Raw genomic sequence first — 12,428 nt, 5'->3', positions numbered from 1 at the left:
AAAAATTAAAGCGCCCTGTCCCCGTTAGCTCGCGCGCAGAAGCGAACGCATACGCAAGTCCCGCCCATATATGTAAACGGTGTTCAAACCACACATGTGAGGTATCGCCGCGATCGTTAGAGCGAGAGCAATAATTTGAGCCCTAGACCTCCTCTGTAACTCTAAGCTGGTAACCTATAGAATTTTTTAAATTGTTGCCTATGGGGATTTTTAAGTACCAATGTTTGGCGCCATTCCGCGAGCGTGTGCAATTTTGAAGCATGACATGTTGGGTATCTAATTACTCGGCGTAACATTATCTTTCACATTATGGAAACGAATTGGGCTAAATTTACTGGTTTCTTATTTTTTTATTCAAAAAAGTGAATTTTTTTCAAAAAAATTGCATTTGGAAGACTGCTGCGCAAATATGGTGTGATAAAAAATATTGCATTGATCTCCATTTTATTCTCTAGGGTCTCTGCTAAAAAAAAATATATAATGTTTGGGGGTTCTAAGTAGTTTTCTAGCAAAAAAATGATTTTAGCTTATAAACACCAAGTGTCAAAAATAGGCCCAGTCTTAAAGTGGATAAATGGACAACTTTGTGTAAAGAGCTTCTTGGATGTTAGGGCTCTGTATGTGGTCAGGCTGTGTAAAAGTATTACACATGTGGTATCGCCATACTCAGGAGGAATAGCAGAATGTATTTTGGGGTGAAATTTTTGCTATGTACATGCTATGTGTTAGAAATATTGCATAAATTGACAACTTTGTGTAAAAAAAAATGCATTTTCATTTTCTTTCCACAGTTTCCAAAAGCTTGTGGAAAAAAATGACAGGTTCAAAAGACTCATTATGCCTCACAAATTATACGTTGGGGTGTTTGCTTTCCAAAATGGGGTCATTTTATGGGAGTTTCCATTGTCCTGGTGCTCCAGGGCCTTCAAAAGTGCGATAGGTTGTCAGGAAATTATATGTGTAATTTCTGCTTCTAGAATGCCGGACGGGGCTACTTGAATGTTGGGCCTCTGTATGTGGCCAGGCTGTGAAAAAGTCTCACACATGTGGTATCAGCATACTCAGGAGGAGTAGCAGAATGTATTTTGGGGTGCAATTTTTGCTATGTACATGCTATGTGTTAGAAATATTGCATAAATTGACAACTTTGTGTAAAAAAAATGCATTTTCATTTTCTTTCCACAGGTTCCAAAAGCTTGTGGAAAAAAATGACAGGTTCAAAAGACTCATTATGCCTCACAAATTATACGTTGGGGTGTTTGCTTTCCAAAATGGGGTCATTTTATGGGAGTTTCCATTGTCCTGGTGCTCCAGGGCCTTCAAAAGTGCGATAGGTTGTCAGGAAATTATATGTGTAATTTCTGCTTCTAGAATGCCGGACGGGGCTACTTGAATGTTGGGCCTCTGTATGTGGCCAGGCTGTGAAAAAGTCTCACACATGTGGTATCAGCATACTCAGGAGGAGTAGCAGAATGTATTTTGGGGTGCAATTTTTGCTATGTACATGCTATGTGTTAGAAATATTGCATAAATTGACAACTTTGTGTAAAAAAAATGCATTTTCATTTTCTTTCCACAGGTTCCAAAAGCTTGTGGAAAAAAATGACAGGTTCAAAAGACTCATTATGCCTCACAAATTATACGTTGGGGTGTTTGCTTTCCAAAATGGGGTCATTTTATGGGAGTTTCCATTGTCCTGGTGCTCCAGGGCCTTCAAAAGTGCGATAGGTTGTCAGGAAATTATATGTGTAATTTCTGCTTCTAGAATGCCGGACGGGGCTACTTGAATGTTGGGCCTCTGTATGTGGCCAGGCTGTGAAAAAGTCTCACACATGTGGTATCAGCATACTCAGGAGAAGTAGCAGAATGTATTTTGGGGTGCAATTTTTGCTATGTACATGCTATGTGTTAGAAATATTGCATAAATTGACAACTTTGTATAAAAAAAAAGCATTTTCATTTTCTTTCCACAGTTTCCAAAAACTTGTGGAAAAAAATTACATGTTCAAAAGACTCATTATGCCTCAAAGATTATACGTTGGGGTGTTTGCTTTCCAAAATGGGGTCATTTTATGGGAGTTTCCATTGTCCTGGTGCTCCAGGGCCTTCAAAAGTGCAATAGGTTGTCAGGAAATTATATGTGTAATTTATGCTCCTAGAATGCCGGACGCTGCTACTTGGATGTTAGGCCTCTGTATGTGGCCAGGCTGTGAAAAAGTCTCACACATGTGGTATCGCCATACTCAGGAGGAGTAGTAGAATGTGTTTTGGGGTGTAGTTGCAAGTATACATGTGCTGTGTGAGAGAAATAACCTGTTAATCAGGATATTTGTAAAAAAAAAAAAAAAAAAAATCTTCATTTTGCAAAGCATTGTAGGGAAAAAATTACAACTTCAAAAAACTCACCATGCCCCTTATTAAATACCTTGGAATGTCTACTTTCCAAAAAGGGGTCATTTGGGGGGTATTTGTACTTTCCTGACTTTTTAGTGTCTCAAGAAATGAGATAGGCCTTCAGTACATCAGGTGTGATCAAGTGTGATCAATTTTCAATGATTCGCACCATAGCTTGTGGACTCTATAACTTTCACAAAGACCAAATAATATACACTTACTTGGGTTATTTTTACCAAAGATAAGTAGCAGTATAAATTTTGGCCAAAATTTGTGAAGAAAAATTACTTTGCAAAATTTTATGACAGAAATAAAGAAAAATGCGTTTTTTCACGATATTTTCAGTATTTTTTTATTTATAGCACAAAAAATAAAAAACCCAGTATTGATCAAATACCATCAAAAGAAAGCTCTATTTGTGTGAAAAAAAGGACGCAATTTTTGTATGGGTACAGTGTTGCATGACCGAGTAATTCTCAGTCAAAGTGTGAGAGCGCTGAAAGCTGAAAATCGGTCTGGGCAGGAAGGGGGTGAAAGTGCACTGTAGGCAAGTGGTTAAAGAAACCATTTAGTAGATATTATACAGGCTCAACCTGTTACTAGGGCAGATTAGGCATACAGGTTTACGTTTGGTTTAAATAAGCCCCAATCACATTAGGTTTATATGTGTAGCTAGGGAGTTTACGTTATGTTCCAGTTATAACCTGTTTTCCTCCCGCCTTCTAGAGCCTGCCTGTGGGTTATAAAAGGGGGCTCATTCGCACAAGCCGTCACTCGCCTCAGGAGAGATCGCCGTGTCAAGCACCAGTTTTTTCTGTCTCCCTCCCCCCCACCCCTTTTTTTTTTTGTCGCGGTCAGTTTTTGCCTGTTTGGGTCACCTTTGTGTAATGCAAAGGGGGACGATGTTCATGATATGGTTAATGTTGATATATTCTATGTTGGATAATTTCTGAAGTTATTATGATTTGGTTTGACCCGGATTGTAGTAATCAGGTCAATTTTGATGTATAACTGATGTTAATGATGTTTTTAACAAGCATTAAACGGCCGCGGCCTTTTAAATTCCAGATCAGTGTGTGGTCTCATCCTTTATTTACTATAAGCTAAAGTTAGTATTGAGTACTGTCTGCCATCCCATCTTCTACTTGATGTACAGAAGACACAGCTCCTACTTGATCCTGAGCTGTGGTTGTTATGTGTTTAGGTGTACTCAGGTTGCATTGCCACAATTGTGACTGGTACAGTATATCTAAGGATACTCCTAGGTTTCAAATTTCCCTATATATTTGGAAGGAGTACATAACACTTTTGGTTTTGGCTTTCATATTATCTTGACTCATTATTCCTGCAAACAGTCTGTGATTAGGCCTCTTCTTTCAATAGACTTCAGTAATCGTCTATCATTAACTGTCTATTGTAAGATTGGGGTGATTAAACTCAAGAGATAGGTGCATTTACAATGAGTTGCGCCAGTCCAAAACTGTATTTTAAGGGCATGGCAGCCCACTTTTATTTAAAAGCAAGTCAAAGTTCATACAGATAGCTCTTCCCGCACAGGGGGTTCTTACCATGGCTGGCAAGACATAACATTCAGCCTCCTGGCTCTTTTGTGGCAACTTTACTGCTCCAAATACCTCTGCAGGGTCTTCAAGAGCATCAAACACCTTTTGGTCTTCCTGACCATCAAACACATCCCAGTGGTGGTGCACAGATGGTAAACTTTAGCTCTGCGTCTATCCTTACAGCTCCCTATCTGCGCTTGTCCCTTCTGGACTCTCTCTACAGCCTCCTGGCTGTTCCTGTCCCGCATTGGACTTCTTCTCAGGCTTGGGTCTTCCTCTGTCCCAACCTGAACACCACTGATGCATGGCAGCATCTCACACGGCTCCCTTCAGAAACACTGACCTCCCTTAGCGGGGGGGGGGGGGGGGGGGGCTCTAAGGCTCGGTTCACACTGCCACAACTTGGAATACGACTTGTGAGACCCCAAGTCAAGTGACATGTGAAATCCTATTTTAGTCAATAATGGCTGTTATAACTAGCACTACTGGAGTCGCTCCGACTTTAGAAAAGGTTCCTGTACTACTTCAAGGCGACTTCTATCCGACTTGTGCCTATAGACTTTAATGGAAGTCGCCTCCAAGTCTAATCCTCATTTATATTGACGTGATTTGGATCCAACATTACAGGAAGATTACCCAGGCATTCCCTGAAGTTGCTTTAAAGTCACTTCAAGTCACACTGAAGTTGCCTGGCATAGCCGCACTGTAAGTTGCGTGACTTTCAGGTTTCGGCATTGTGAACCGAACCCTACTCTGGCTCTATTATGAAGCCAGCAGACACCTGAATAATCAGTGTTCTTGCTTCTCTCAAAATCTGACTAAACCACCATTTTACTGAGTAGCAAGGGGTCCCCCTACTACATTATGTAATACACTTCTTATGCGTATGCTATATTGCCAAGACCTTGTCTTATCTATTTCTTTTATTGAATATTTACAACATAAGTACAAGTCTTTGTCAGCATCTATGTTGTTACTTTATGTCCCTTTCAATACTAATAAAAAAAATACTGATTTTTTTTTATATCCGACTGGTGTTCAGCTTTAAATACATTTCGACTCTGGGGGAGATTTAATAAAACTGGAACCTGCTAAATCTGGTGCAGCTATGCATGCAAAACCAGTTTTAATTTACAAAGCTTAAGGTGGTTGTAAAGGCCCAAGGTTTTTTACCTTCATGCATTCTAAAAACCTTCTGTGTGCTGCAGCGCCCCCAGCCCCCCCTAAAACTTACCTGAGCCCCATCTCAATTCAGCTATGTGCACGAGAGCCTTGGCTCTCAACGGTCTCCCCTCCTTATTGGCTGAGACAGCAGCAGTAGCCATTGGCCAGTGAGCCAATGAGGAGAGAGCAGGGTGAATGGACACAGAGCAGCTGCTCAGAAGGCCCCATAGCAAGCTGTTTTCTATGGGGCACTAGGTAGGAGGGAGGGGCCTAGAGCGCCAGCAGAGGGACGAAAGAAGAGGAGGATTGGGGCTGCTCTATGCAAAATCACTGCACAGAGCAGGTAAGTATAACATGTTTGTTTTTTTGTTTTTGTTTTTTTTTAAAGAACCTTTAATATCACTTTAATTGAATAGTGTACCTATTTAAGTAATAAAACCACATTATTTAATTTCTTTTAATATTTTTTAATATAAAAGTAAAGGAGGGCAACGTAAAACTAGTGTGATATTTGACACTGTTTTTGATTAACTAACGCATAAACTGAGTTAATTTACTAAATGCAAATAGTCTGTGCAATTTGCAAGTGCTGTTGTGCCAGAGCTTAGTAAATGAGCAGAAGGTCTGCTGACTTCCATCATCCAATCATGTGCAAGCAAAAATGCTTTTTTTTTTAAATTTTCCTTGCATGTGATTGGGTATTCTTTGCAAACTGAAGTTTTACTTCATTCACTGAGCTCTGGAGCAACTGCACTTGCAAAGTGCACAGTCTATTGGCATTTAGTAAATCAACCCCGATATCTGGCTCTATGGCTGTAGTAGCAATTCTTAATGAATTTTCAAGGTGCTCATCAGATATTTTGGTTCTAATTTTGCCCTTTATGTGCTTCATCCTTGAAAAAAGTTGCTCACAAACATGGTCTGTCATAAACTCTCACATGCTTCAAATATGCAACTGCATACCTCCCAACTTTTTGGGATGGGAACGAGGGACACCTATTAGCAAGCGTATGAAGACATAGGACACACCCCTGCCACACCTCTTTAAAGGAAAATTAAACAAAAAAAGATTAGTTAAACCCACAAGTGTTATTATTTTTTTTTTATTTTTATACCACTAATATTTCTTTATGCTGGCTTTTGATATTTACAAATGCAGCAATTTAGACGATACGCGTAAGGCGGACGTATCGATGTGGAGCACGCCACACACCGCGGTCTTTTCAAATATTGCAATGCTGTTGATATGACGATTTAAATGTAAGTGCATTACTTCTAATAAACCCTGCTTGTTTAGACTTACTTCACTATTGGCTGTCCTTTGTCTCTCCTTGAGCTTACTTTGCCAGAGACAGCGGTATATGGTTTTGGGAATCATCATATATTTATGTTAAGAAGTCTTGTGTCTGCTGTGGAAGTGAATTAGGATCTACCAGTCTCACCACGGTTTTTATCATCCAATGCCTGTTTTGACCGCTCTGTGAAAAGAGGGTCAATCTCTCTGGCAAGAAGCCATGAGTGTCAGCACAGGGTGCAATTAGGATTTCCTGCTACGCACTGGTGATTGGTCGGCTGAGATCTGGTCTCTTTCTCCCTTTCCAGCTCTATTTATAAGACTGTTTTCTTGGACTTTATTGTCTTGGATTATTTTATTCATTATCATCGTTTTTACATATATTTGGCGCAGCTCCTTATCTATTTAATGTACTCCATGGGACTGTAATCTTCCTATAGAGCTGCTGCCTTGTTCATATGTTTTCATTTATGTTGTGTTGAATTTATGTCTTGAGCACAAATATTTTTTTCTTTTTTGTAGCAATTTAGAAATTGGATGAAAGGTTTAGCACTGTGAAACATTTTAAAAAAAACAAAAAGTGCATTTTATATACAACTATTTAGATCAGACCAAAAGGCGGGACAAATGAGGAGGAAATAAGGGACAAAGGGACATTGTTCCAAATCAGGGATAGTCCCTCGAAATCAGGGACTTACAGCCTCAGAGCCATTCAAACAGGAATTAAAGGCGGTACTTGCTTCCAGATACCACTTGGATATTATAAACCAGGAGCTTGGTTATGGTATCAAGAAAAATGATGACAATGCAAGGTCCAAGCAACCACCTGACTGACAATATAAATGAGTCCCAGAGGGCCCTTGTGCTTCGACAAAGTCTGTACAATGGTTTGTCAACCCCTGTTCATCCCATAATCGTCACTGCTGTGCAAAGCTGGGATATCAACTGCTGATATCTCACTTTTTTCATGTGTTTTAACTCTCAAGCATCTAACATAATCTATTTTGGATAGATTGACCCTTTAAAATAACATGCTAAAGGTTTTATAGAACCCCCTGTATTTTTATGCACTTTTGTCACACGTGAACAGAGATATTACCTACACAGTGCACTGCCACGACACTAAAAGCTGCCTATTGTAGCGAAGACCAGCTTTGAACATTTGTAAAGAGTTTAATACTCTGGTACGTCTTCAAGGAGCTTAAAATTCAAAGCTCATTTTATTCTATTAATAAGGTTATGTTGGCTATATCATTGCGGAAATAATGACATAACTAGCTTCACCATCTTTAGAATTGCTGTAATTAAGCTTTTAAATGGTTTAAAGAAGATCAATAACGGATCCATCACAATTCAGTACAGTTGAACCTATAATATTATTCAATATTAAAGAATAACTAAACCCAAGAACAAAAATTAGATATATTGTAGCTTACGGCTTAAATGTAGTGGCTGCACTAGAATTTTTTTCCAAGAAAAAACATTTTCAGCAAATACATAAAATACCTGTTGCTCTTGCCAGCAATGTAGCATCCTTGTCACTGCACATTTCCTTTCCTAGCTATATTCTGTATACTACCAATTGCCCTGCCTTCCTTGTAATGAATATTAACAGATGCAGACATGTTTGTCCATATCAACAGATCAGCCTAGGGTGTCAACCATTGCTACCCCATAGATAACAGTAAGGAGTAGAGTAGCTATCCAGGGACAGGACATGTGCTAATTGCAGGACTGCTAGGTGCAAATAAAACATAATGCAATTTGGAAATTCTGAAAGATATAGTATTGGTAGGTCTACTTTAACCTCCCTGGCGGTATGATTGTTTCCGATTTTAGGTGCTGAAAGCGGTACCATCATTTTGCATGTAATTCTTAAAGACGAGCAGCCCAAACCAACTATTTACATATGATTTTTTTTTATTGTGCGTTCTTCTTTATAACATCTCGGGTATGATAAAGTTTGAAACACAAATCATAAATTATTATATAATAAATAACTATAAAAAAGTTAAAGTATATATATATTGCAGCTCTGAGGAAGGGGGCCTGACCCCGAAACGCGTTAGCGGTCCTGACTGAAGGACGTGTCCCAGTTCACACATGGTGGATTTTTGTAACATGTTTTTATCTCTACGTCTGTGAGTATGCATTTGGCATTTTTTATTAAACAATTTGCAAATTGACCACGGGTAATGCACTAGGTGTTTGCGCCTCCTCTTTCTTTCTTTTCTATGTATATATATATATATATATATATATATATATATATATATATATATATGTATGTGTGTATGTGTGTGTAGCTTTATTGGTATTTCTGTCATTGAGTCTAATATAAAAATAGATATGACTGTAAATATCTCCATTGCATGTCTGTGCTACCCTATAAGGGGAACCGGCAAGTAAAGCTGGGTACACACTAAAAGAAATTTTAGCGAAAGATCATCCGCTTTTCCTTATTGTTTTACAGCAAGTCGAAACGGAGGATAGAACTAATGTATAAAAGTTCCCGTACGACAAAGGATTTTTTTTGTTTAGTGTTTCTCATCATGCGCAGTATTTTGTATCTGATTTTTCTTGTATGAAAACCATAAGAAAACAGTACACATTAAACTAAAATTATTGGTTCTATTCAGGTACGGGAAACATTTTGGAGTTTGTCCCTTTGGAAATTTCCTTTTGGAAAGTCTGACTCAGATGTTGAAAGTTGTGAACACACTATATGAAAATCAACCGATTGTGCCTTGTACGGAATTTTTCTTTCCAATTTTCTTTTAGTGTGTACCCTACTTAAGCTTCATAAAATACTGATGTTTTAAATTACATTTCCCTACACTGTAAAACATGTCAGCAGATGTAAATCTATACCAACATGTCAAGTTAAGAGAAACCTGCCACTGCTGACCTCTCCTACTGAACATGCTAGTTGAGTAGCTGTGATGCAGCTGCTTTGACTTCAGCAGTTTCCGAGTCTCTGGCCTTAAATATATACAGAAAGAGTTTAATTAGCTATCATTTACTGCATGGTCATTTTAGGTCTGGAACGGAGACTTAAGGCCTGTACACACGATAAGAAAATCTGTAGGGAAAATTCGTCCGACGACCGATGTGCCGATTTTCGGATTGTTAGTATGGTGCTTTCGACAACCGACTCCGACTTTTCGGCTGACAAAATTCTGATGTGCAGGCTATATAATTTTTGTCGTCCGTCAAAACAACGTCCGATTTTCGTCTCATTAGTACAGATTTTGACAGAAAAAAATCTTAAGAGCAAGACTAGGCATGCTCAGAGACGAAAGAACACATACAAAACAATCCAACACATGACATCACTTCTGAAGTCGAATTCAGTCGTACGGGAAAATTCATATAAAAATAACCTCTTCACTTTCCACATCAGACTAGCATGCCACAAAAAACGGACAACAGATCGTTCGATAATCTGATCGTGTGTACGGGGCTTAAGAAGGAAAACAATTAACTAATTACCAGGGGCACATTCACAGCTGTAGTCCATTGCGATGCTGATCCAATGGCTACTGTACTTTTCAAGCCCCTGTTTTAGACAAAAAAAGTGGAGGAGGAATTCCCTTTTGATTCTCACTTTCCTCAAGTGCATGCTTGTTCAAGTAAATGTCTCAAAGTACGTGGGCCCGGAACAGCCAGGCAACTTGCATTTTCAGAAGGATGTCAACAGTGGCTGTCTCTACATTACTCTCAGTGCAGGTTTCCTTGAAGTCAGATAATACCCAGTAACTAGCATATTTAAAGGGTGGCTAGCAAGGGCTGCTCCCATCCTTTTCTTTTAACTTACGCAGTATAAAAGAACATGGGCAGTGTACATATTCATATATGGATGGAGGCGACCGCCATAGACTTCAATGTTATGAAGTCCGTGGCGGCCGCTCCGAGGTCGCGCTGCTCGCACCGCGACCTCGGAGGTCGCGGTGCGAAGTAGCGTCGCTTGTATGTGAACGGGGCCTTAATGACAATTCCAATAAAGAAACTATACAGTTCATGTGTATATATATATATATATATATATATATATATATATATATGGTGAAAGCATATTTTAATGTTCACTAGCAGTACACTGTAATTATGGAACGGAGTTATGATAGCGTACCCTTCATGAATGTCTTTCACAGAGGGTATTATTACAAGATAAGCAGAACAAATCCCCTACACAAAACTGCATTCCAGAAGCCAGTGTGCTACAGTAACATAAAAATGGTCCAATCCTATTCAGAAAATACATAGCTCTTTGTCAAGTCTTCGTCATGTATTTTTTTGTCCATGTGTAAAATAAAGGATAGATAGATAGATAGATAGATAGATAGATAGATAGATAGATAGATAGATAGATAGATAGATAGATAGATAGATAGATAGATAGATAGATAGATAGATAGATAGATAGATAGATAGATAGATAGATAGATAGATAGATAGATAGATAGATAGATAGATGCAGACATAACATTTTTTGTAAAACTAAATTTAAAAGATGGCTTCCATAATACATTTGTCTACCACTGAACAGGTAGAATATCCATGGAAGCATTTAATAAATGAATAATAGTTGTTCACTCAGCAAAGAGCTTGACAGAAAATAAGTTGAGGCTGTGTCTATATTAAATATCCAATCATGTGCAAAGGAAAAAAAAACTTTTGGTTGACTGAAGAATTTAAGTGCCCACAGCGTCATCTTTTTTCACTAAACCCAATGGACATTTACTTCCTTAGTAAATTAACTTTAGTGTCTCCCTTTATACCTTGCAGGCTTCATTATGGAAATCACATGCAACTTCCATAAAGCTGTTAAAAAAGAAAACTTTGGATGACTGGAATAATAAAAGGTATAATACCACAGTAAATACCGTTCATCAAAAATCAAAGGCATATATACAATTGTAGATTATCAATCTTCCAAGGAAACTATCTAACAGACTCACCAGAACACGGTCGCCAAGCCGTAGATCCTTGTCCCCCTTTTTCACTGACCCACTGTCAGAAAGGTTGGATCCAGATTCATTTCCTGTTTTGATAGTGCTGTTCAGCACACTTTCTCGTAGTGGCACAATTCGAGTGGTTAAGGGTGGCGTGGCAGTACCAGAATGCAAAGACAAATTTTGCGTTGTCAATGATTCCACTGAATGTGAATCACTTCCTGTACCATCTGCCACAAGCTGCCGAGTCAGTTTGGATGGTCTTGTAAATATTCCTTGCAGTGCTGGACATTCAAAGTAGCGCACTCCACCTACAGATCCATCATTCTTTCCTACCGGGTCATCAAGAACCACACCTGCCCACTGGCCTGGGGCAAACTGGGTTTCTCCTAAATACTGTACTACTCCAGGCTTAACTCCATTGACCCACACACGTTCACCAACCACATAATCTCCTAGGAACTCATCGCCCACTTCAGTGATTTTTGATCCAGTTTTTTCTGCACCAACAGATGAAGTAGAACCCTGTTTATGAAGAGGGGAGCCTGTAAAGACACAAGGTCAACATTTAGTATTCTAAAATTACCTGATATTTATTTTTAATTATAATTACCCATTCCATATTGGGCACCAAAATTATCCATTCATCTATTTTGCCATAGATCTTGCATTCGACCCTGCTGTTTAGCTGATCGGAATGGATAGCCAATGGGTGTAAACAGACAGGCGGCTATTTACATCCGGCCACCCATAGAAGACAGTGGACAAGCCATCTGCCTGCTCAGCTGGGATCTGAGGACAGATTCCCTGCTGAGCAGGCAGACTCCTGGCGGAGTCCGTACTATGTGAAAGGGGGCCTGAGGGCATACAATTACATTTTCATGTTTCCTGTGAAAATGCAATATTGTCACTCAAACCTACAAACTTTAATCCTTATTTTGATCTCCTTAAAGCGGAGTTCCGGGCACAGAAGTAATTTTTTAACAAACATACCCCCGGGACAGTCAGGGCTAGCACATTCCACAATGGCTAGCCTCTGATCTGTCCCGGTTCGCACTT

At 39.1% G+C, this 12,428-nt stretch overlaps 1 protein-coding gene across 3 annotated transcripts in view; it reads right to left on the bottom strand.

The window, feature by feature from the left end:
- Positions 1-12,428, bottom strand: part of CLIP2 (CAP-Gly domain containing linker protein 2) — a 196,309-nt gene that overhangs the window by 83,481 nt on the left and 100,400 nt on the right. For all 3 annotated transcript variants that reach the window (XM_082245205.1, XM_082245203.1, XM_082245204.1), the window contains exon 3: positions 11,376-11,914. In XM_082245205.1, coding sequence (XP_082101331.1) covers positions 11,376-11,914 — 539 coding nt within the window. The remainder of the gene's footprint in view (positions 1-11,375; positions 11,915-12,428) is intronic.

Source organism: Pelophylax lessonae, assembly GCF_965119305.1.
Source record: "Pelophylax lessonae genome assembly, chromosome: 2".
NCBI classification, from domain to species: Eukaryota; Metazoa; Chordata; class Amphibia; order Anura; family Ranidae; genus Pelophylax; species Pelophylax lessonae.
Note: the sequence above shows the minus strand (reverse complement) of the source record. Positions and strands in the feature narration are given on the sequence as shown.